Source organism: Schistocerca gregaria, chromosome 11, assembly GCF_023897955.1.
Source record: "Schistocerca gregaria isolate iqSchGreg1 chromosome 11, iqSchGreg1.2, whole genome shotgun sequence".
Taxonomy (NCBI): Eukaryota; Metazoa; Arthropoda; class Insecta; order Orthoptera; family Acrididae; genus Schistocerca; species Schistocerca gregaria.
The window spans coordinates 65,948,890-65,975,613 of NC_064930.1; the positions used below are offsets into that span (position 1 = coordinate 65,948,890).

At 40.0% G+C, this 26,724-nt stretch overlaps 1 protein-coding gene across 6 annotated transcripts in view; it reads left to right on the forward strand.

The window, feature by feature from the left end:
• Window positions 1-26,724, forward strand: part of LOC126295135 (zinc finger protein 493-like) — a 117,178-nt gene that overhangs the window by 54,496 nt on the left and 35,958 nt on the right. For 3 of the 6 annotated variants that reach the window (XM_049987416.1, XM_049987414.1, XM_049987415.1), the window contains exons 7-8: window positions 11,794-11,886; window positions 23,905-23,994. In XM_049987416.1, the coding sequence (XP_049843373.1) occupies window positions 11,794-11,886; window positions 23,905-23,994 (183 nt within the window). Of the gene's footprint in view, window positions 1-3,903; window positions 4,148-4,268; window positions 6,806-11,793; window positions 11,887-23,904; window positions 23,995-26,724 lie in introns of those variants that run through there. The other 3 variants (XR_007552389.1, XM_049987418.1, XM_049987417.1) reach the window with 3 other exon arrangements.

Genomic DNA, 26,724 nt, shown 5'->3' on the forward strand with positions numbered 1-26,724 from the left:
ACCTGAGTCGAAACAAGGCCCCCGGAATAGACAACATTCCATTAGAACTACTGACGGCCTTGGGACAACCAGTCCTGACAAAACTCTACCAGCTGGTGAGCAAGATGTATGAGACAGGCGAAATACCCTCAGACTTCAAGAAGAATATAATAATTCCAATCCCAAAGAAAGCAGGTGCTGACAGATGTGAAAATTACCGAACTATCAGTTTAATAAGCCACGGCTGCAAAATACTAACGCGAATTCTTTACAGACGAATGGAAAAACTGGTAGATGCAGACCTCGGGGAGGATCAGTTTGGATTCCGTCAAAATGTTGGAACACGTGAGGCAATACTGACCTTACGACTTATCTTAGAAGAAAGATTAAGAAAAGGCAAACCTACGTTTCTAGCATTTGTAGACTTAGAGAAAGCTTTTGACAATGTTGACTGGAATACTCTTTTTCAAATTCTAAAGGTGGCAGGGGTAAAATACAGGGAGCGAAAGGCTATTTATAATTTGTACAGAAACCAGATGGCAGTCATAAGAGTCGAGGGGCATGAAAGGGAAGCAGTGGTTGGGAAAGGAGTGAGACAGGGTTGTAGCCTCTCCCCGATGTTATTCAATCTGTATATTGAGCAAGCGGTAAAGGAAACAAAAGAAAAATTCTGAGTAGGTATTAAAATTCATGGAGAAGAAATAAAAACTTTGAGGTTCGCCGATGACATTGTAATTCTGTCAGAGACGGCAAAGGACTTGGAAGAGCAGTTGAACGGAATGGACAGTGTCTTGAAAGGAGGATATAAGATGAACATTAACAAAAGCAAAACGAGGATAATGGAATGTAGTCAAATTAAATCGGGTGATGCTGAGGGAATTAGATTAGGAAATGAGACATTTAAAATAGTAAAGGAGTTTTGCTATTTAGGAAGTAAAATAACTGATGATGGTCGAAGTAGAGAGGATATAAAATGTAGACTGGCAATGGCAAGGAAAGCGTTTCTGAAGAAGAGAAATTTGTTAACATCGAATATAGATTTATGTATCAGGAAGTCGTTTCTGAAAGTATTTGTTTGGAGTGTAGCCATGTATGGAAGTGAAACATGGACGATAACTAGTTTGGACAAGAAGAGAATAGAAGCTTTCGAAATATGGTGCTACAGAAGAATACTGAAGATAAGGTGGATAGATCACGTAACTAATGAGGAGGTATTGAATAGGATTGGGGAGAAGAGAAGTTTGTGGCACAACTTGACTAGAAGAAGGGATCGGTTGGTAGGACACGTTTTGAGGCATCAAGGGATCACAAATTTAGCATTGGAGGGCAGCGTGGAGGGTAAAAATCGTAGAGGGAGACCGAGAGATGAGTACACTAAGCTGATTCAGAAGGATGTAGGTTGCAGTAGGTATTGGGAGATGAAGCAGCTTGCACAGGATAGAGTAGCATGGAGAGCTGCATCAAACCAGTCTCAGGACTGAAGACAACAACAACAACTACTTCCGTTTCAAACGACGACTTTGTCAGTTAGTACAGACTGTGTGACAATCGCAATTTGATTTGAAGCCACTTGTGTGGAATGATATCAAAATCCTTGTGGAAATGTGGAAATATGGTATCAGTATGAGATCATCTATCAATACCACTCACTTTGTGAAAGTAAAAAGCTAGTCATGTTTCACATGGATTGTTTTAGCTGAATCCGTGCTGATTGTGTGTCACCAGATTGTTTTCATCAGGGAAATTCTGTTCATTATATGACTTTGCATTTGTAATCCTGCCACTTATCCCCCAGGACATTAAAGCAATAAACATTGTTATTTTCTATTGTAGCATGCTTTGTCTAATGGACAGAACCAGAAACATCAGGTAGTATAACACATTCTTGAACACTGCTAGAGTGTTCGGGATTCGCACTCATCGGATTAAAGGAAGAAATGGAAGCATTTCTGAGGCGGACGGTTAGATTTATTACCATTAGTTTCAATTATGCAAGTATTACAGAAATGCTTCATGATCACAAATGGTCCCTAGAAGGAAGACGATGCTCTTTTTACAAGGCACTATTACGGAATTTTAGAAAAATGGCATTTGAGGCCAACTACAGATCGATTCTACAGCCGCTAATGTACATTACACATAAGAACGTGAAGATAAGGTGAGAAAAATTGGTACATGTGGAAACTAATAGATACTCATTTTTCCTGTGCTGTATTTACAAGTGGAACATGAAGGTAAGTGACTAGTAGTGATATGTGATACCCTACCCTACATTATGCACCATACAGTGGCTTGTGGAGTATGTATGTGGATGTAGATGTAGAACTGATCTGTTGTTGCAGTCATTGGTCTGAAGGCTGGTTTTTCGCAATTCTCCATGTCTGTCCATCCCATCCTGATCTGCTGCACCCTACATCCATTTGAACCTTCCAGCTGTTTAACTTTCTAGAATTTGTACATCTCACACTACCCCTGTTACCAAATTCATGACTCCTTGATACCTTAGAATTTCTTATAGCAACCTATTTATCATTATTTGGTCAAGTTGTGCTGTAAAGCTTTGTTTTCTGCAAATAGTGTCAATACTACTTCGTTACTAGCTAAATTTACTTACATAATCTCTAGTATTCTTCTGTAATCTGACTTTTCCAAAACTACTACTTTATTCTAGTCTGTAGTGATTATTGTCCTTGTTTCACTTGCGTACAAAGTTATTCTCCAAACAAGTACTTTCATAAAAGATTTTCCAGCAATTAAATATATATTTTATGTTGACATATTCCTCTTTTTCAGGAAATCTTATCCTGTAATTGCCTGTCTATTTACACCCGCTTCACTTTTACTATCATCAGTTATTTTTCTGCCAAAAACCAAAACTTGCCAAGTGCTCTTGACATTTCATTTCTAATCCATTTCTCCCAACATCACCTTACTTACTCAACAACCCTACACTCAGGTTTTTGTGTGCTTTTTCTAAAACATTTTCAAGATACTAACTGTCCTGTACGCCTGATCCTCCAACTGATTTGATAGCTATGATAGAATTTCAATGCCACTGGCAAATGTCTTCAATTTTAATAATTTTTTGGAACATTATCCATGGGAAAAAACAACAGTTGATAAAATTATATTAGAATTAGTTCAATAACACTGTTACATCAGATATAATTTGTATATTTCACTTAGTGACTGGTTTCGGTCTCTTTCAAGACTATTATCAGGTCATTTTTAGTCTGTAAAGAAGAGCTTTATATTTTGTAAATGGCTGAGGAATAAATACACTGATTGATCAAAAATAGCCAGACTCCCCCAAAAACATACATTTTTTATATTAGGTGCATTATGCTGTCACCTACTGCCAGGTTGTCCATATCAGCGACCTCAATATACATTAGACATTGTGAGAGAGCAGAATGGGGCATTTAGTTACATAAGGTATTATACCTTATTTTTGGATTGCAATAAATATTTTTATATGTTTGGTAAAGGCTGATCATCATGACCTCTACTCACTGCTTGTGCAACTAATTATTCAAAGTGTCCACACATTTTAAAAATGGCATTACAATGTGGCAGTACTTGTAAAAAGTATATATTTTTTAAAATAATTTTCTGTTGTAGATTTTAATGGTATATTGTCCCAAATACATTTTACACAATGAAAATATAATACTTCATGATGACAAGCAGCCTGTGAATTAATACTGTGACACTGCTGTTATCAACTTGGTTGCTCCTTTTACATTAATAATTATTTTAATTCTTCCATTGCAATCTTTACATACATGCTGTTTGTCATCTGCACAAAATGTGTTCTACATTTTTAAACAATTTTGAAGATGTAATATCATCACTATGTTTGCAAAAAATAGTGTGCTCATGTAATGATGATATTACAGTTATTTTTCTGTAATTGAACAACAGGTAACAGCTCTTTTCTACATATGTAAAACACAGCCACAGATGACTCCACAACATCTATAAATGAAAGATTTCCATATTGCCCCCGACTGGGTTCTGCAATATCTTAGGCTGATGATGGAGAATATTGACTCTTATTCATCTCCTCAGCAACTAGTTGGCGTCTATCAACCATCTTTGCCACACTCGTGTTGTTACAAGGACATGCAGAGGGCAGCTTGCTTTGAAATGCGCCAGTGTCATTGGGGTAGGCAGTCTTTGCTATTTAAGAACACTGTATGATGCACATTATTTATGTACCATATTCATAATAACCCTAACTGTTTTCTCTATTATTTTAACTTGTAATGATGTATCTTTACAAACAGTCTTCACAGATTATAGTAACAGTTTCCTGCTATTGGCGACGCTACACCTGAGACAGTGAGTGAAGTTTTCGCTATAAAACCATGAACAACTCGGCTTCAATGAGCAGTGTTCCACATGCCTCTTCAGAGCTGCCTCGCCACCATCTCCTACTGTCTCCAGCAAATATACCAGCCATTGATTTTGTTATTTCACTTCTGTGATTCTATTTATTCCTCAACCAATTACAAAATATAATACTCTAGTGTACAGAGTAGATATGGTCTGATGATGGTCTTGTAAGAGACCAAAATTAGTCACCAAGTGAAATATACATCTTACATGTGATCTAGACTGTTTTATTGAAATAATTCCTTAAACTTAGTATGAGGGGTATTCAATAAGTAATGCATAGATATTTTTTTCCCTTCAGCCTATGAAAAAATGCACCCCCCCCCCCCCCCCCCCAAAATCAACCATGGACCTTGCCGTTGGTGGGGAGGCTTGCGTGCCTGAACGATACAGATAGCCGTACCGAAGGTGCAACCACAACGGAGGGGTGTCTGTTGAGAGGCCAGACAAACGTGTGGTTCCTGAAGAGGGGCAGCAGCCTTTTCAGTAGTTGCAGGGGCAACAGTCTGGATGATTGACTGATCTGGCCTTGTAACAATAACCAAAACGGCCTTGCTGTGCTGGTACTGCGAACGGCTGAAAGCAAGGGGAAATTACAACCGTAATTTTTCCCCGAGGGCATGCAGCTTTACTGTGTGTGTAGCCATGTATGGAAGTGAAACATGGACGATAAATAGTTTGGACAAGAAGAGAATGGAAGCTTTCGAAATGTGGTGCTACAGAAGAATGCTGAGGATTAGATGGGTTGATTACATAACTAATGAGGAAGTATTGAATAGGATTGGGGAGAATAGAAGTTTGTGGCACAACTTGACGAGAAGAAGGGATCGGTTGGTAGGACATGTTCTGCGGCATCAAGGGATCTCCAATTAAGTACTGGAGGGCAGCGTGGAGGGTAAAAATCGTAGAGGAACACCAAGAGATGAATACACTAAGCAGATTCAGAAGGATGTGGGTTGCAGTAGGTACTGGGAGATGAAGAAGCTTGCACAGGATAGAGTAGCATGGAGAGCTGCATCAAACCAGTCTCAGGACTGAAGACCACAACAACAACATGAAAAAATGCAGAATTTGTTGTGGGACATAGAGGTTATTCCCATTTCAGCCCATATAGTTTCATGAAGTTTAGGTAGATGGCAGCATTATACATAAACTTCAAAGCTGCATCTGTAATGGAGGTGCGTTCCAGGCAGAGAGCTGTCATCGAGTTTCTTTTGGCAGATAATTGGAGCATTGCAGAAATTCATAGGTTCTTGCAGAATGTCTACGGTGACCTAGTTGTGAGCAAAAGCACAATGAGTTGTCAGGTGAAGAAACATCTGTCATCGTCACATCAAAGTTGCGGAAACCTGTCCCTATCTCCCACATGGTACCTGTGCTCACACAGATGTGACTCCGGCTACGTTGGAAGATGCGGGCACTCTATTTTAGGTGATCAGTTGATCACAGACAGACGCCTTTCTGCAGATCTGGATATTTCTGTTGTTAGTGCTCACACAGCTGTCCATCATTTGTGGTAGTGAATGGTGTCCCCCCCCCCCCCCTCCTGTGTAACATAACCCCCCACCCCCAGCAGTACCCGGAATTTGTAGCAGAGTATTGGTACTTTCCGTTACACAAAGAATAAAAATCATGCCACTACGACACCTTTTCCTGTTACGTAATTGTACTATATAATACTATGAATGATATTTAAACAAAATTTACCAATAATTAAATAGTATGTAACATAATAATCACTGTGAACGATCAACATTTACTCAGAACTATAATAATCAGTATGAAATTAATTTGACTAGAAGTAGTTATAAATGTTTGCATCGTTATTACTTTCATTAATTAACTGCAATTAGATCTCTAAAGTTCAGTTTGGAAAAAGTTATTGTAAATCAATCAAAAAGCAAGACCCAAATTTAAATTCATATAATTTCAAGTGATAAGTAATTTCAAACCCAAATTTGTAAAATAGCATTAATACCATTACTAAAATAATTATTTGATCATTGTTAGCACATGTAATTAACTCTATTACTTACGTTTGGAGGCATTTGTGAGCCATTAGAGAGGTTAAACAACTTGGATATATATTATGTAAATGTTAACAATATTTTCCAATTGATAATTGATTTGTATTTATTAAATTAATGAAACGCATAATCGTAAAAAAGTCATATCTAATTTTCAATCTTAAATTGTACAATTTCTAACCTAAAACTCATCTGTAATTAACTAATATTTTATGCTGTAAGTATTCTGATTGTCAACCTTTTGTATATTTGTAACTTTTAATTGTAACTATTAATTTCACGATGGTGTAATAATTCTGTTAGCTGTTGGATTGTCAAAGAGACTATATGTGAAGTTTTATATATTTTGCAATGACTTTGGAAAAATGTTATCAACAAAAAATAAATCTCTGCAAATCGTATGACTTGGAGTTTTAATTAGAAGGAATCACCAGCTACCCGACTTGGGCAAATTACAAGATAAGTACAACAAATCGTCCACTCCAGGTGCAAATATATAAGTAATTATATTAGTGCACCGGTAAATTAATCATATGCATGTATAGAGTAAGGGAGATGTCATAACTGGGTTCCACGCTTCCTAACAGAAACCATGCAGAGCAACAAAGCACGATCTGTATGGAATAGGCTGTTTTCCTATGTTAAAAATATAGTTCATAAAGTTGTTATTCTCAGTTATTCACCTCACATTTACAGTGGATATTCTCACAAAATATCTGTTACTTTTATCTAATTATAGCTTAAAATCATTAAATATCAAGATTTGGCTCTGTTATTGATTGAGGCTATGGTGCCATCACAGACTAGGAGTAAGACGAAGCTGTATGTGTGTCACAGAAGTGTCAACAAAAGTTATTTGGTTTTTACGTGCTTTTTCTGCAAATAGTTTAGCTACTTAGTAATGGAAAACACATTTACAACTTTTAAGCAACAAAAGAAAGGAATTTTATGAACACTGACAGTGGGGACCTTATGAAAGTTGACATATTTGTACTCCACTCATTTAGAGCAGTGATATGTGCAAGGATGGACATCCTTTTCCCTGCTCCCCACAACATTATTAAATTTGCTCAAAACTAAGGAATTGTGGAACTTTTGTGCGAATGGGTTCGTATCTTATATCTATATTTTCGACTATCAATGATGAACTGTGACCCAAAGCACAATAAAATTATTCTTCCAGAATGAAATTTTCACCCTGCAGCAGAGTGTGTGCCGATACGAAACTTCCTGGCAGATTAAAACTGTGTGTCGGACCGAGATTCAAACTCGGGACCTTCGCCTCTCGCGGGCAAGTGCTCTACTGACTGAGCTACCCTACTGTCGGAATTAAAGCTGTAAGAGCAGGTCAGGAGTTGTGCTTGGGTAGCTCAGTTGGTAGAGCACTGGCCTGCGAAAGGCAAAGGTCCCGAGTTCGAATCTCGGTCCTGCACACAGTTTTAATCTGCCAAGATGTTTCAAAATTATTCTTGTCAAATCTTAGCGTTGATTTCCACTTTACAAGATACTCAACAGATGTGCCGCATGTAACATGCGCTAGGTGGCACAACGTGTAGTGCATGTGACTGGATAACAACACAGGTTTGAGTTGTGGAAGATTAATATATTTTTAAAAGTTTTACATTAGCAAGAACTTATAGCAGTTGTTTCGATGATGGGATGTGTTATACAGGGTGTATCAAAAAGAATGATCTGATATGGTACATCTATATTTCTGAAACTAATAAATATATACAATGAATTTTGTTTTTTGATGAACGGGAAACTCAAAAAGGTTACCCCACCCCACCTCCCCCACCCATACCTTTCAATGAGTGTTCAATATGCTTCCCTTGAGATGCACGGCATATGTCAATGCGGTATTCAAATTGTTCCCACACTGCAGCGAGGATGTCTTGAGTTACAGCTTCCACAGCTGCTGTTATGATGTCTCAGGTCATGCATTGTTGTTCGTAATGGAAGCACATAGTCTTTTACAAACACCCACAAGAAATAATCACATACAATCAGGTCCGGTGATCTTGGAGGCCAGTAACATAAGGTTGAATCATTTGGTCCACTGTGACTGATCCATTGTTCAGTAATCATTTGATTTAAAAATTCCCACTCTCGCCATTGTGGTGGTACCCCATCCTGTTGTTAAATGAAGTCATTTGAATCAGTCTCCAACTGTGGGAAAAGAAACTTCCCAAGCATATCAAGATATGTGTTTCCTTTAACAGTGATCACAAAGAGAAATGGACTGTACACCTTTTTCTGTGAAACTGCACAAAACACATTAAATTTTGCAGTGTCCATTTCATGTTGTAAAACTTTATGTGGTTGTTCAGTACCCCATATTCTCACATGATGATGGTTTACTATTCCATTTAAATGGAATGTTGACTTCTCACAAAACACTTAAGCATGGAAGAGAACTTTCATCCTCCATCTTGCCAAGAACGAAATTACAGAACTCCATACATTGTTGTTTCTTACCTTCACAAAGAGCTTATAGTAGCTGAATTTTGTACAGTTTCATGTGTAAACTTTAACGCAACACATGCTAGATGGACATGGGTGCCATGTTGACTTGTCGAGCTGCATGGTAAACGGATTGTTGCAGACTCCTTGTGAAACTATGGCGGATGCGTTTGATGTCTGTGTCAGCCACTCAGAGTTGGCCCGGCGATTTGCCTTTACACAAACAACCTGTTTCTCGGACTTGTTCATGCTATTGTCTAATGCTCTGTGCTGTAGGAGGATCCACACCATAGCTAGTACGAAAATCATGCTGAACAGTTAGTACTGACCCACACTGCGCAAAACATAAAACGCTTTGTTGTCCTGATGCCATTTTTTCTTGAACTGAAGTAGGCACACATTGCTACTACGTAGCGGGAACCATGTAAAAATCAAGAGATTGTGCTTTCCTACAGTACGTTGTTCATGCAAATATTGCAAATAACATAATAATTATGTTTGTTTTTTAAATCGGATGATTCTTTTTGGTACACCCTGTAGATAGCTTCACATTTAATCTTAGTGTGAAAATGGACAACTGAGGACAAATGCATTTACTTTGCTCACAAACAGTTAACTTTCTTGAAAAGTATTGCTAGTAGTGAACATATCGCCATACTCGCACAGTACAACGAGGTGTAAGACGATGAGGTTTTGTATGCAGTGAGATATAAAGCTTTACAACATGCAGGTAATAAAAATATAAGCGCTGTGCTGTTTATGAGTGTAAACTAATGTTGGTGTCTGAAGCAGAGCTAACTGCATCATATGTAAGATGATTAAGTTTCAAAAACTTAAACCGTGAGGATCCTACCTGGACAGTACAAAGATAAAAAAATTGTTTCTAATAAAAGTAAAAATTTGTGGCCACATTAACTAGGAAATATGTTTTCCAACGTTATGTGTGTGGACAGCTATTGCAAATGTAAGTGCATGCAAACTCCCCCCTCCCTCCCCCCCCCCCCACCCCCCCCCAAAAAAATTGCAATAATACTGTTTCTAATCGTTGTGCTGAAATTTTGTATTTGTGGTTTGGTTTTCCTATAAAAGAAGTGTCAATTGGTTTTACCAATAAGTTAAAATAATTTTGTGAGCTGGATTCAGACCAGCAACCTACGGATATCATCTATTATTGCTTTACCAACCGAGCTACCAAATGATGTGCAAGGAAATGGATATAACAATAATTTTTGCTAAAATTTAGTGTCATTGAATGACACTATCCTTCATTATAACAGTGGGAAAGTGTATCTCAGAGGTAAATTAATGCCAGATTCAGAGTGCAAGGCAGTTTTAATTAAGTAAGGAAATGTGGGCATCGATGTGGTGGCATTTTGCCAGTATAGTGCAACAACATTTTTTTGCATCGTCTTATTCTTTGGAGCAGTCAAAAACACTTTTTGGAGCAGTCAAAAACACTTTTTGGAGCAGTCAAAAACACTTATTTGGAGCAGTCAAAAACACTTATTTGGAGCAGTCAAAAACACTTATTTGGAGCAGTCAAAAACACTTATTTGGAGCAGTCAAAAACACTTATTTGGAGCAGTCAAAAACACTTATTTGGAGCAGTCAAAAACACTTATTTGGAGCAGTCAAAAACACTTATTTGGAGCAGTCAAAAACACTTTTTTGGAGCAGTCAAAAACACTTATTTGGAGCAGTCAAAAACACTTATTTGGAGCAGTCAAAAACACTTATTTGGAGCAGTCAAAAACACTTATTTGGAGCAGTCAAAAACACTTATTTGGAGCAGTCAAAAACACTTATTTGGAGCAGTCAAAAACACTTATTTGGAGCAGCCAAAAACACTTATTTGGAGCAGTCAAAAACACTTTTTTGGAGCAGTCAAAAACACTTTTTGAAGAGATTTTATGGATGTATGGACGTATTTGTACAGTGTGGTACTACATACCGTTTGTAATCTAATTTTTCGAAATGTAAATTACAGACCAAGGCATCACAGAGAGTTAGCTTTATGACGGTATGGGCAGTGAGCTAGCCAGTGGCATCACAGGCATCACACGACTCAAATGGAGCGTTTTAGTTGCTTTGACATTATTTGAATTTCATTTCCATTTTTGTAAAAGAATACTGAAATTCAAGAGGGAAAAAAGCATGGTGTGAACATGAAGTGATGCAATAAACCATTTAAGACAATTTTGAGAAATAAGGCAAATACCCAGTTTCTTGCATGTCAAGAGGCTGATCTTGACAATTTTTTGTTGAACACAGACATAGGCGTTGAAATATAGGTTCATCACTTCAGATCGGAAACAAATCAGCAACCCGTGGACTGGTACCACAGCATGTCTTCTACGAAGAAAATGTTGCTGCAGCCTCAACCGGTGAAGTCCTGGTGACGGTTCTCTGCATTGCCGCAAAAAAGCAACCAAACGTCTCCATTTCCATGAGAACACAAGACCTAACACAATCTGCGCACCCAAGAGGAACTCACAAAACTTTCTTGGACTGATTTTCTTCGTCCACCCTACAGGCTGGATCTTGCACCTTCAGACTTCCACCTGTTTGACGCAATGGGGGCTGCACTCTGCAGGAAGCAGTTCGTGGATGATGGGGAGGTTTCGGAGCTCATTGATGTGATAAGTCATTGGCTTCAACGTGGACCAGTAGACTGGTAACGTGCAGGCATACAGGCCCTCCCAGTTGGGTTATGTAAGGCCATCGCATTGAATGGACATCATGTTGAAAAATAGGATTTTGTAGCCAAAAGAGTGGGAAATAGTATGGTGTAATGGAATCCTGAATAAAACCAACCCATTTTCAGAAAAAAAAGCGTTGTATTACTTACTGAACACTCCTCATATATGTTCCCCCTGAACTTTAGTTACTGTTCCATTATGTAGTTTCATCTTTCAATTTCTTTCAGGACCTCGAAGACCTGCTACCAGTTTCGGAATGGACTAACAACATTAAAAAAGAGCCAGAATTAACAATCGACGAGGATGAAACGGAGAATAATGTAAGTACTCATTCTGTAGCATCTCTTGCACAGTAAGGATCTGAGACTTTGTACTACGTATTATATTCTGAATGTGAACTTTCTCCATGTAAGACTGTTAATGTTAATGACACAAAAATTCCAAGGGAATTAAGTTCACTACGTCGGCTAGTAGTCCTGATCCTGTCAGTTATCTTCAGAGACATTAAAGAAAGAAATATTGTTATTCTCCATTGTAGAATAATGACTCTAAGGAGAAACATATAGTTAGCAAACTGAGCTGTCGTTAGAGTCATCAGTTTGAAGACTAACTTTATGCAGCTCTCCATATCTGCCTATCCCATCCTGGTCTTTTCATACTTGTGTAAACCCTGCATCCTATTTCCATGTGAACCTGTTTGCTGTAATCATGATTTGTTGTTCGTTTACAATTTTTACCCCCACACTTTTCTCCATTACCAAATTAATGATATCTTGATGCATCACGATGTTTTGTATCAACCTATCCCTCTTCTTAGTCAAATTGTGTCGGACAGATGTTTCTGCCAGAGTGGGATTAAGTGCATCTTCACTAATTACTGTGTGCACCCATACCCCCTAGCCACGGCATTATGACAATATAATGAAAAAGTTAGTTACTACTCACCATATGGCAGAGATGTTGAGTCGCAGATAGGCACAACAAAAAGACTACTGAAAAGGCCATCATCAGAATTACTTACACACACACACACACACACACACACACACACACACACACACACACACACAAAACAACACGTCCACTTCAACGGTTGCCACCCATTCCATTCTGAGAAATTCCTTCCATAAAGCCTAGCTACCTCTGGCCTTCACATCTGTACTGGTGATAAGTCTCTCCCAAATTACACTGAAGCTCTCATTGAGATGTTCACGGATCATAATTACATCTACATCTACATCTACATGACTACTCTGCAATTCACATTTAAGTGCTTGGCAGAGGGTTCATCGAACAACAATCATAATATCTCCCTAGCATTCCACTCCCGAACAGCGCGCGGGAAAAACGAACACCTAAACCTTTCTGTTCGAGCTCTGATTTCTGTTATTTTATTTTGATGATCATTCCTAACTATGTAGATTGCGTTCAACAAAATATTTTCACATTCGGAAGAGAAAGTTGGTGACTGAAATTTCGTAAATAGATCTCGCCGCGACAAAAAACGTCTTTGCTTTAATGACTTCCATTCCAACTCGCGCATCATATCTGCCACACTCTCACCCCTATTACGTGATAATACAAAACAAGCTGCCCTTTTTTGCACCCTTTCGATGTCCTCCGTCAATCCCACCTGGTAAGGATCCCACACCACGCAGCAATATTCTAACAGAGGACGAACGAGTGTAGTGTAAGCTGTCTCTTTAGTGGACTTGTTGCATCTTCTAAGTGTCCTGCCAATGAAACGCAACCTTTGGCTCGCCTTCCCCACAATATTATCTATGTGGTCTTTCCAACTGAAGTTGTTCATAATTTTAACACCCAGGTACTTAGTTGTATTGACAGCCTCGAGAATTGTACTATTTATCGAGTAATCTAATTCCAACGGATTCCTTTTGGAACTCGTGTGGATCATCTCACACTTTTCCTTATTTAGCGTCAACTGCCACCTGACACACCATACAGCAATCTTTTCTAAATCGCTTTGCAACTGATACTGGTCTTCGGATGACCTCACTAGACGGTAAATTACAGCATCATCTGCGAACAACCTAAGAGAACTGCTCAGATTGTCACCAAGGTCATTTATATAGATGAGGAACAGCAGAGGTCCCAGGACGCTTCCCTGGGGAACACCTGATATCACTTCAGTTTTACTCGATGATTTGCCGTCTATTACTACGAACTGCGACCTTCCTGACAGGAAATCACGAACCCAGTCGCACAACTGAGACGATACCCCATAGGCCCACAGCTTGATTAGAAGTCGCTTGTGAGGAACGGTGTCAAAAGCTTTCCGGAAATCTAGAAATACGGAATCAACTTGAGATCCCCTGTCGATAGCGGCCATTACTTCATGCGAATAAAGAGTTAGCTGTGTTGCACAAGAACAATGTTTTCTGAAACCGTGCTGATTACGTATCAATAGATGGTTCCCTTCGAGGTGATTCATAATGTTTGAATACAGTATATTTTCCAAAACCTTACTGCAAATCGACGTCAATGATACAGGTCTGTAGTTAGATGGATTACTCCTACTACCCGTCTTAAACACTGGTGCGACCTGCACAATTTTCCAGTCTGTAGGTACAGATCTATCGATGAGTTAGCGGTTGTATATGATTGCTAAGTGGGGAGCTATTGTATCAGCGTAATTTGAAAGAAACCTAATTAGTATACAATCTGGTCGTGAAGACTTGCCCGTATCAAGCGATTTGAGTTGCTTCGCAACCCCTAAGCTATCTACTTCTAAGAAATTCATGCTAGCAGCTGTTCGTGTTTCAAATTCTGGAACATTACATGTGTCTTCCCTGGTGAAGGAATTTCAGGAAACTGCATTCAATAACTCCGCTTTAGCGGCACAGTCGTCGGTAACAGTACCATCGGCACTGCGCAGCGAAGGTATTGACTGCGTCTTGCCACTTGTGTACTTTACATACGACCAGAATTTCTTCAGATTTTCTACCAAATTTCGAGACAATGTTTTGTTGTGGAACCTATTAAAGGCATCTTGCATTGAAGTCCGTGCCAAATTTCACGCGCCTGTAAATTTTAGCCAATCTTCGGGATTTTGCATTCTTCTGAACTTTGCATGCTTTTTCCGTTGCCTCTGCAACAGCGTTCGGACCTGTTTTGTGTACCATGGGGGATCAGTTCCATCTCTTACCAATTTATGAGGTATGAATCTCTCAATTGCTGTTGCTACTATATCTTTGAATTTGAGCCACATCTCGTCTACATTTGCATAGTCAGTTCGGAAGGTATGGAGATTGTCTCTTAGGAAGGCTTCTAGTGACACTTTATCCGCCTTTTTAAATAAAATTATTTTGCGTTTTTTTCTGATGGATTTGGAAGAAACGGTATTGAGCCTAGCTACAACGACCTTGTGATCACTAATCCCTGTATCAGTCATGATGCTCTCCATCAGCTCTGGATTGTTTGTGGCTAAAAGGTCAAGTGTGTTTTCGCAACCATTTACAATTTGCGTGGGTTCGTGGACTAACTGCTCGAAATAATTGTCGGAGAAAGCATTTAGGACAATCTTGGAACCTTGTACAGAAACAGATCTTCAGTGCCTTATGTCTCCAGTCACCCACCACCTTCTTAAGTCCGACCATCTGGGGGCATTCTGTTTGGCGCTCGATGCCACCAAGGACTGGAGCAACCGAATCACATACTCTGCCAGTTTCGACTACCTCTCTTCGTGTCCTGAAATGAGAAATGTCCTACCCACTATCCATCCCACCCCTGCCACAGTGGTATTCCACTTCCCACCAAACCTGCACAATATCTTCATCTGTTCCTACGTGACCCATACTCCAAACCCATTACCTCATAGCTCATATGCCTGTAATAGACCGAGCGAGGTGGCGCAGTGGTAGCACACTGGACTCGCATTCGGGAGGACGACGGTTCAATCCCACATCCGGCCATCCTGATTTAGGTTTTCCGTGATTTCCCTAAACTGCTACAGGCAAATGCTGGGATGGTTCCTTTGAAAGGGCACGGCTGCCTTCCTTCCCTATGCTTCCCTAATCCGATGAGACCGATGACCTTGTAGCTTGGTCTCTTCCCCCAAACAACCGAGCCCAACCCAACCCTGTAATAGATGTAGATGCAAGATCTTTCTCATACATCCTACTGCTACAGCCACCACCACCACCACCACCACCACCACCACCTACTCCAGTCCAGTCACAAGCATCACTTACCTCATCAAAGGCAGAAACCGGATCTGAACTACAAGCTAAGCTGCATCCACTGTGCCGTGTTGTCTTGCACATGATAGCCGACAAGCTGTCTGTCTGCAAGAATGGTCGCCGGCAGCCAGTGGCCGAGAAAGAGATGGAACGTCCAGTTGTTGAGCAAGCTACCCAACACAGCACTCTTCATTTCAATGACTGCTTCACAGCCTGTGCCATCCAGATCCTTTCTACCAACACCAGCTTTTCTGAATTCCACATGTGAGAACTCTCCCTGCAATATATCCTACATTCCCGCAACTGTCCTGGCCTCAAGCTTCATTAGTCACTGGCCTCCACCCACCCATCCCCTTCCCAGTTTCCACTCCAGCACTACACAGCAATTCCAACAGTGCACCCCAGTTGCTCTCAGTGTGGTCTCAGCACCAAAATACAGTGGTTTTTAGTGTGTGTGTGTGTGTGTGTGTGTGTGTGTGTGTGTGTGTGTTTTTATAATGCTGAAGGTGGCCTTACCTGTTTGACAGTCATTTTGTTGTGCCTGTCTGGGACTCAGCATCTCCACTATATGGTGAGTTGTGATTTATCCCTTTCATAAAATTATCATTATCCCATACCGAACTTCCAGTTATTTAACATTTGGCATTCTTACATAACACAACAGTTCAGAAGCTTTTATTCTCATGTTATCTGTACTGATTATCATCCTTGTTTTATTTCCATATGTGGCTAAGCAGGTATAGATAGAGGACAAATGTAAGGATGTAGAGGCTTATCTCACTAGGGGTAAGATAGATACTGCCTACACGAAAATTAAAGAGACCGTTGGAGAAAAACGAACCACTTGTATGAATATCAAGAGCTCAGATGGAAACCCAGTTCTAAGCAAAGAAGGGAAAGCAGAAAGGTGGAAGGAGTATACAGAAGGTCTATACAAGGGCGATGTACTTGAGGCCAATGTTATGGAAATGGAAGAGGATGTAGATGAAGACGAAATGGGAGATACGATACTGCGTGTAGAGTTTGACAGAGCACTGAAAGACCTGAGTCGAAACAAGGCCCCCGGAGTAGACAACATTCCATTGGAACTACTGACGGCCTTGGGAGAGCCAGTCCTGACAAAACTCTACCATCTGGTGAGCAAGATGTACGAGACAGGCGAAATACCCTCAGACTACAAGAAGAATATAATAATTCCAATCTCAAAGAAAGGAAGTGTTGACAGATGTGAAAATTACCGAACTATCAGTTTATTAAGTCAAGGCTGCAGAATACTAATGCAAATTCTTTACAGACGAATGGAGAAACTAGTAGAAACCGACCTCTGGGAAGATCAGTTTGGATTCCGTAGAAATGTTGGAACACGTGAGGCAATACTGACCCTACAACTTATCTTAGAAGCTAGATTAAGGAAAGGCAAACCTATGTTTCTAGTATTTGTAGACTTAGAGAAAGCTTTTGACAATGTTGACTGGAATACTCTCTTTCAAATTCTGAAGTTGGCAGGGGTAAAACACAGGGAGCGAAAGGCTATTTACAATTTGTACAGAAACCAGATGGCAGTTATAACAGTCGAGGGACATGAAAGGGAAGCAGTGGTTGGGAAGGGAATGAGACAGAGTTGTAGCCTCTCCCCGATGTTATTCAATCTGTATATTGAGCAAGCAGCAAAGGAAACAAAAGAAAAATTCGGAGTAGGTATTAAAATCCATGGAGAAGAAATAAAAACTTTGAGGTTCACCGATGACATTGTAATTCTGTCAGAGACATCAAAGGACTTGGAAGAGCAGTTGGATGGAATGGACAGTGTCTTGAAAGGAGGATATAAGATGAACACCAACAAAAGCAAAACGAGGATAATGGAATGTAGTCAAATTAAATCGGGTGATGCTGAGGGAATTAGATTAAGAAATGAGACACTTAAAGTAGTAAAGGAGTTCTGCTATTTGGGGCGCAAAATAACTGATGATGGTCGAAGTAGAGAGGATATAAAATGTAGACTTGCAATGGCACGGAAAGTGTTTCTAAAGAAGAGAAATTTGTTAACATCGAGTATAGATTTAAGTGTCAGGAAGTCATTTCTGAAAGTATTTGTGTTGAGTGTAGCCATGTATGGAAGTGACACATGTACGATAAATAGTTTAGACAAGAAGAGAATAGAAGCTTTCGAAATGTGGTGCCACAGAAGAATGCTGAAGATTATATGGCTAGATCACATAACTAATGACGAAGTACTGAATAGGATTGGGGAGAAGAGAAGTTTGTGGCACAACTTGACTAGAAGAATGGATCGGTTGGTAAGACATGTTCTGAGGCATCAGGGGATCACCAGTTTAGTATTGGAGGGCAACGTAGAGGGTAAAAATCGTAGAGGGAGACCAAGAGATGAATACACTAAGCAGATTCAGAAGGATGTAGGTTGCAGTAGTTACTGGGAGATGAAGAAGCTTGCAGAGGATAGAGTAGCATGGAGAGCTGCATCAAACCAGTCTCAGGACTGAAGACAACAACAACTACTACAACATGAGGTTATGCTGAAAAAAAAAAAAAGATAAAAATACTTTCAGAAAGGCTACCCAACATTTAATTTTCTCATATAAGCGTAACTTAAAATTTCCAGTCTGCATTTCATATCCAATACATTCCTTCTGTCATCAGTTAGTGTACGGGACAAATATCAAATCTCAGCCTCTTCCCTCTTCACACATGCTAATTTAATTTTTCTGACATCGTCACACTTAATGTGGCTGCACTCACAAGGGACCCCTTGAATACAAGGTTGCAAGTTCCATCTTTAGTAAAGCTCATTTGGGTTTTGTTAACTGTTATGACAGGAAAAATATTAGCTGCTAATGACTCAAAATGTGCATCAGGAGGGCAACAGAAAATGAGTGTCCACAAGCTGCAGTGACCAACCTTCTGTGGGATGTAAAAGGTCTGTTCAAAAAATTCCGGATCTTTGTCCACAGACATTTTCTATGCTTACCTCTTACTTATTGTGCTTCGTCTCCTTCAAAATTCTCTCCTCCACAATGATACACTGCTTCCCAAAACCGTTTCTACTTCCGGAAACAGTCTTGTTACGCCTCTTGCTGGTTGCGCAAAGTGCCGTCTGTGAATTTTCTTGTATCTCGTCTATCGTTGCAAATCTTTGTCCTTTCAACAGGATTTCCAACTTTGGAAATAAAAAAGTCTGCACGGGCCAGGTCTGGAGATCGGGGAGTATGAAGCAGCACAGTGATTTTATTTTTTGTGCAATAGTCATGCACCAATAGGGATGGATGTGCAGTTATGTTGTTATGATGCAAGAGCCATGAATAGTGTCACCACATCACAGGTCATTTCCTTCTCACATTTTCTCACAGGTGTTGTAACACATCCCAATAGTACCATTGATTAACAGTTTGCCGTTCTGACCCAAATTCATGATGAACTAATCCTTAAATGTCAAAGAAAACTTATCAGCATGGTTTTGACATTTGACTTGACTTAATGAGCTGTTTTTTAGTCTTGGAGAATCTGTGACAACCCATGATGAAGATTGAACATTTCTCAACATCCTAACCATAGATCCATGGCTCATCACCAGTTATGATTCTCTTAAAGAACATCTCATTCTCATTTGTGAATTCCAAAAACTCTCCATAGATTGCGAGGCAAAGGTCTTTCTGGTCTCGACTCACGAGCTTTGGGATGAGCCTGGGGGCAACACGATGCATTCAAAGATGGTATCAGGTTTTCATGACATAATCCAACTAAAATGTTACATTCTTCTGCAATCTCTTTGCCAGTCAGTCTTCAAATGGCATTCACAACTTCTTTGATATTCCTGACATGATCTTCATCGGTAGACGTTGAAGGCCACTCTTAAAGAAAGTCATATTTAATTTCTGTCTGGCCATTTTTAAACCATGTGAACCATTCATAAAGGTTTTCTTGACTTTCACACAAAATTTAATGCAAAATTACGAATGTTCTGGAATTTTTTAAACAGATTTTGTATGTATTGCACTTCACAAAATGGACGTCATCGACATTCGAGAAATGCCTAAAACAAACCATCATGATCACTGAACAAACAACAGGATCCCATGGTGATCACAAAGGTTCACTCCATCAAAATCGAAGGCAAACTGCCTGGGAGCTATGAACTATGCAGGACTTTCAGTTAGGTATCTTAAAGAGTGCATGTAGACTCTTATTGGTGTCATGGGGTAATGAGAACTGATGGGATGCAACCGAATGGCAAACTGCCTTTCATGGAACTTGCTGTGAAACTGGCTTATCCTTTAAGGAGCAGCTGCAGACAGTGTAATAATGTTTCATAGGCATGTAAAAAATAAATAAATTAATTAATTAAGTAATTTAACTAATTAATGGAAAATCTCATATAAAGATGTGAAACAATTACTAACAAAGAGATAGAGGGGCTGGCCAGTACTTACGTCAGCTCAGTACAGCCGATAGAAACAAAAAACAACCGAAAATTAAAGTTCCTAGCTTTCGGAATAAATGTTCCTTCATCTGGGAGGAGAGAGGGGAAAGAAAGGGAAGAAGGGAAAGTGGATTTAGTTACTCACAACCCGGGTTATGAAGCAACAGGGAAAGGAAAACAGGGAGGGTAGCAAGGATGGAGGCATGGTTGTCAGAGGGAAGCCAAAGATATTCTACTGTAGGTACTGTGCGAGCTTCAAACCAAAGAGGATGCATACAGAAGTAAAGAGGTGTATAGTATAAAGATGTAGGATGAAAAGATGCATTAGTGCAGGAAAGGAAAAGAGGAGAAGACTGAAAAGTAAATGGGAGTGAGGTTGTTTAACGTAGGTTCAATCCAGGGGGATGGCGGGATGAAAGGATGTGTTGGAGTGCAAGTTCCCATCTCCGCAGTTCAGAGGGACTGGTGTTGGGTGGGAGAAGCAAAATGGCACATACGGTGTAGCAGGTTCCTAGGTCCCTAGAATTATGCTGGAGGGCATGCTCCGCTACTGGGTATTGGACATCTCCTAGCCGGACAGTTCGTCTGTGTCCGTTCGTGCGCTCAGCCAGTTTAGTTGTTGTCATACCGATGTAAAAGGCTGTGCAGTGCAGGCATGTCAGCTGATAAATGACATGTGTAGTCTCACACGTGGCCCTGCCTTGAATTGTGTATGTTTTCCTAGTAGCGGGGCTGGAGTAGGTGGTTGTGGGGGGATGCATGGGGCAGGTTTTGCAGCGGGGTCGGTTACAGGGGTAGGAACCGCTGGGTAGAGAAGGTAGTCTGGGAATATTGTAGGGTTTAACAAGGATGTTACGGAGGTTAGGGGGACGACGAAAGGCAACTCTGGGTGGTGTGGGGAGAATTTTGTCAAGGGATGATCTCATTTCAGGGGTTGACTTGAGACAGTCATATCCCTGGCGGAGTAATTTATTGATGTATTCGAGGCCAGGATAATATTGGGTGACAAGGGGGATGCTTCTGTGTGGTCTGAGGGTAGGAATATTGTTGTTGGACGGGGAGGAATGTATTGCTCGGGAGATCTGTTTGTGGACAAGGTCTGCAGGATAGTTGCGGGAGAGGAAAGCACTGGTCAGGTTATTGGTGTAATTGTTGAGGGATTCGTCACTGGAGCAGATACGTTTGCCACGAATACCTAGGCTGTAGGGAAGGGAGCGTTTGATGTGGAATGGATGGCAGCTATCAAAATGAAGGTACTGTTGTTTGTTGGTGGGTTTGATATGGGCAGAGGTGTGGATGTGAGCTTCAACAAGATGAAGGTCAAGATCCAGGTAGGTGGCTTGGGTTTTGGAGAAGGACCAGGTGAAATTCAGATTCGAAAAGGAGTTGAGGTTATGGAGGAAATTAAGGAGTGTTTCTTCACCATGAGTCCAGACCACAAAGATGTCATCTATAAACCTATACCAGGCCAGGGGAAGCAGCTGTTGGGTCTTCAGGAAAGCCTCCTCCGTGCTGCCCATGAAGAGGTTGGCATAGGACGGAGCCATCCTGGTTCCCATGGCAGTTCCCCTGTTTTGTTTGTAGGTCTGGCCTTCAAAAGTGAAGTAATTATGGGTGAGGATGAAGTTGGTAAGTGTGATAAGGAACAAGGTTTTTGGAAGATCTGCCCATTTTCCAACTTGTGCTTTCTGTGATATAAATATTCCCTATTGCCCTTGCAAGATCACACACATGTGAAAAAATTGTAGGGGGTAGAGCACCTCCAGCTTCTTGCAGTCCAACAAATAACTTTCCAGCCAATTTACCATCCAAATTAATGGTCAACATAATTGTATGTGAATGCATGGAAGCATTGATGTTAATTATCTTGATACAACTCTCTTGGTACAACTAATTTCCAGGGTTCCATTCGTATGTGTTCCATTCTTCAAATCCCAATTTGTCAGAGCTGAAAACAAATTCCATCCTGAATGCCGAGATAAGTTTCTTTATCCCATATTTATTTTCAGTCCAATTGTTGGGTCTGCTGTGCATCCTCAAGTTGACGCTTTGTTTGAAATTTCATTACCTTATGTCTTCCAATTCTGTAGCACTGTTTGAATTTATGAAACCATCCACTGCTTCCCTCAAAGTCAATGTTATCTATGTTGTGCACAATTTGATGTGCATAACATAGGTCAATATTGTGCTCATTCTGTAAATTACATTGAGTGTTCTTGAAACAGGCAAACACCAGTTTTTGTAACAAGTGCATCCTGTCCTCCCTTGAATATCTGTAGTTTTTCTTACGCACTACACGATCATATTGCTGCAGACTTATTCTGTGGCGTAGTAAAAAGTACATATTGAACAAATTGTGTGTGTATATATATATATATATATATATATATATATATATATATATATATATATATATATATATATATATATATATATATATATAACGCTGCGAATGGTCTTCCATGTACTTACTTATATTTAGTACCTGCTCCTTAGATAGTGATTGTCCTTTATTACATTTCACTGGAGACGAGATTTGTGGCTTCGTGTCTGAGAAGGATAATGAATTATATGCCTCAACACCTGCTCCAGTATCACTTACACTTGTTAAGCATGTATCGTCGTCATTGTACTCCTTGTGTACATTGTGCGCACAGTCGAGTGTATACAACACCATACACTCCACTGACTCATTTTGCAAAAATGCTAATATTTTGTCTGCTATTTCTTTCACACTCTGCAAAATTCCTTGGGTCTGTTTCTGACATTTTCAACTTCAGCAACTGTTGTTGTAGAGTTAATGCAATGTTTGCTTTGTTTATTGTTGCCAGTGCTCTGCTTTGTGTTAACACTGTTGCGAGTTACTCACTGACTTAGCAGTCAACTATGCTCCATAACCTCATGCTGTGCAGGGGGGGGGGGGGGGGGGGCTGTCCCCCCCCCCCCTCCCTTCCCACGCCCCCATCCCTCCTCCTCTGCATCAGACGATTCCCTCCTCCAGTTTTAGTTTATGCATCCCAACCTGGGATGTTTGTTTATCACACACTTAGTTAAACTTGAAATACAATTTAAATTTATGGGGCCGAACACTGAAAGCTTTTAATAAGTCTTACTACTAACGCTATTAATATGTTTCAGTTTTCTATCATCAGAGTAAGTACAGCTTTTCACAAATGTGCGTCTACTTTTTGAATTCCCCTCGTATACCTGCATGTAGATGATTTTGTAAATAAGCTTTACCTATAATGTACGTTTAAAGATATAACAAGGGATGGCTTTTCTGATAATGCATACGCGTGAATGGTGAGTTTCGGCATTAACATCTATTTATAAATAGTTGTTTAACCATGCGAAACGCCACGGTCCAAGCTAGTAACATGTATAATTCTACTACCCCCCTAAGACATCACCCCCACTGGTAAAAGCACAAATCACATTCTGTGCTGTGCTCACCATTGGATACATATAGTACCGCCCCCTGTTGCCATTAGCAACCAATATTATGGTTGCATGACTGGCAATATGCAGGCCTTTAAATGCTGTGAACATCATTGACCTATTGTGATCTTGCACTGAAGTGGTTCTTTGTTTTACTTTAGTTGATTTTCATCTGGTAATCTTTTTTTCAACACACTATCCATCACTTCTCTCTGAACTTCAGATCCTCTTCTGTTGCTTAATTTGATCCTTTAATTTTTTTGAAGGATTTTGGTCAACCGTCATCTTCGGAATGGACTTATAACGTTAAAAACGAGACAGAAGCAGCACCTGAAGTGGATTGTGATGAGAACAATGTAAGTGTTCATTTCTTAGTGTCACACATGCAGCGAATGCAGGTTTATAGATTATTTTGATATTTTAAACTTATGTCAGCATATACATTGGTGATTCAAAAGTCGTGGCCCATAGGACAGTCATAATTAGTGAAGACAACAACAATACAAATAGAGGAATGCATGCTACAGATCTACTTTAATTGTAGAAACAAAATGTAACATCATCAGTCACTGATGACCTTAGAATTAACAGTACAATGCTACTGCCATCCCAGTGAGTTGTGTACCCATACCTCTAATGCTGAAGACGTTGAAAGGGACCACCATCCTTAACACGATGCATCTGAACATGACAACATACCCTGTTGGACACTTGACTGTATCGTTGCTGTTTGCATTTCTGTACTGGCTCCTGTGATATTTTCCTGCAGGTCAATTAATGTACACAATGTATACTTGAGGTGCTCCCAAAGAGAAAGTCCAGACGTGTCAGATCTGGCGACCAAAGTGGCTGTTCCACTCGACTCCCATCTACCAATCCAATGCCCAGGAAGAACCTCATGCAGGAATCAGCGGATGCTTTTGACTAGTGTTGAGGTGCGCCAGCCTGCTGGAAAAAACCTACCCCTCTATTAGAGAGGCGGAGCATCCAAATTGCATAGTAATGTTCTGTCAAGATAGCGCCTGTAACGTGCAGCGTTGAATGTGCTGTTAAAAAATGTGGGACCAATGAGGACTTTGCCCTCACACCATGCATTTAACTCTCACACAGGTCTGGAGAAACTTATTATGTGTGTGGTGTCTTTTTTTTTTTATCTCAGAGGGATTCTAGCAACTATATGGTGATAAAATGTAAAATATTTTTGCAAAATAGTAATGACTTATAGTGAGCTCATGCACATTGTTGAAATTACAACTCCATTGTTGTGTGCTATAATTTAACTTCTGTGGAAGTTATACTTATGTGCTAGCTATGTTTGCAATATTAAAGTGTAGATATTTTATTTTTGTTTGTATGTACACGATTACTCTGCAATTCACAATTAAGTGCCTGGCAGAGGGTTCATTGACTCAGCTTTAGGCTATTTCTGCACTGTTCCACACTCTTAACACCACATGGGAAAAATGAATGCTTAAATCTTTTTGTGCGAGCTCTGATTTCTCTTATTTTATTATAATGATCGTTTCTCCTTACGTAGGTGGATGTCAGCAAAATATTTCCGCACTCTGAGGATAAGATAGGTGATTGAAAATTCATAAGATCCTGCTACAATGGAAAACACCTTTCTTTTGAGGATTGCCACCCCAATTCATGTATCAAATCAGTGGCGCTCTCTCTCCTATTTCACAGTAGTATAAGGGGCATTCAAGTGAAAGCGGTCACTAGCGTAAAGTAACGGTAACGATTTTATTAACTCAAAAATGTAGGTATACACACTACACTCACTCAAAAAGAGTCATCAAAACTGTTGGCACATGTATCCCATTGCGACACTAGTCATTAGATTCCATCCTTGAAGAAGCTAGTAGACTGCTGTTGGATCCAGGCCTGGACCCAGTTACACACTTAGTCATCCGTTGCGAATCAATGTCCGCAAATAGCTTGTTTTAGTCACATGAAAGTCACAATGTGAATAGTCGGGACTGTACGGTGGATGTTCCAGCGTTTCCCACCAAAACTGCTGCAATGTCGTCTTCACTGCATTGGCTGTGTGTGGGCAGGCATTATCATGCAGTAGGATAATGCCATTGGATAACATGCCTCGGCATTTAGACTTCATGGCTCATCTAAGGTTCTGTACAGTGGCTTGATAACGTTGGATATTGATGGTGGCTCCCCGTTCCAGGAACTCAACAAGCAGTAGGCCTGTGTGGTCAAAAAAGCACATCATGACCTTACCGGAACTGGTGTGCATAGCCTTTGATTTCTTTGGAGGTGGTGAAGTCACATCTTTCCACTGCTTGCTCTGACACCTGCTTTCCGTTTCAAAATGATGTTTGTGGAGTAGACAACAAAATAACTGACTTGTTTTATGTGGACATTTAAGACGCTAAAACAGTATTCTGTGTACCTAAAAGTGGCCAATAAGGGAGATCTTTGTTTTGATGGCAACATTTATTTTGGTATCTCTTGCCTTTTGGCCCGAAGAGTTCCCGTAAGTGTCAGTTTCCAAATCAAAGAATAGATTATTAGTGGCAATGTTCCTACCACTTCCCATCAGGTGATCAGCATGCACTACTCACTTCCCTTAATTTATTTTCCTTCCTTCAGCAGATTTCACCATATACATTTGTGCATTTGAGGCAACTGGCCTCTCAGTTGAGAAATTTTTGAGAAAGTAATGTATTCAAGAGTAGCCTCCCATATTTGTAAAAATAAAGTACTAACAAAATGTCAGTTTGGTTTTCAGAAAGGCTTTTCAACAGAAAATGCTATATATGCTTTCACTGATCAAATATTAAATGCTCTGAATAACCGGACATCACCCATTGGTATTTTTTGTGATCTCTCAAAGGCCTTTGATTGTGTAAATCATGGAATTCTTTTAGATAAGCTAAATCATTATGGTTTGAGTGGGGCAGTGCACAAATGGTTTAATTCATACTTAACTGGAAGAATGCAGAAAGTTGAAATAAGTGGTTCGTGTAATGTTAAAACAGCTGATTCCTCAAACTGGGGTGCTATCAAGCACGGGGTCCCACAGGGTTCGGTCTTAGGTCCTTTACTGTTCTTGATATACATTAATG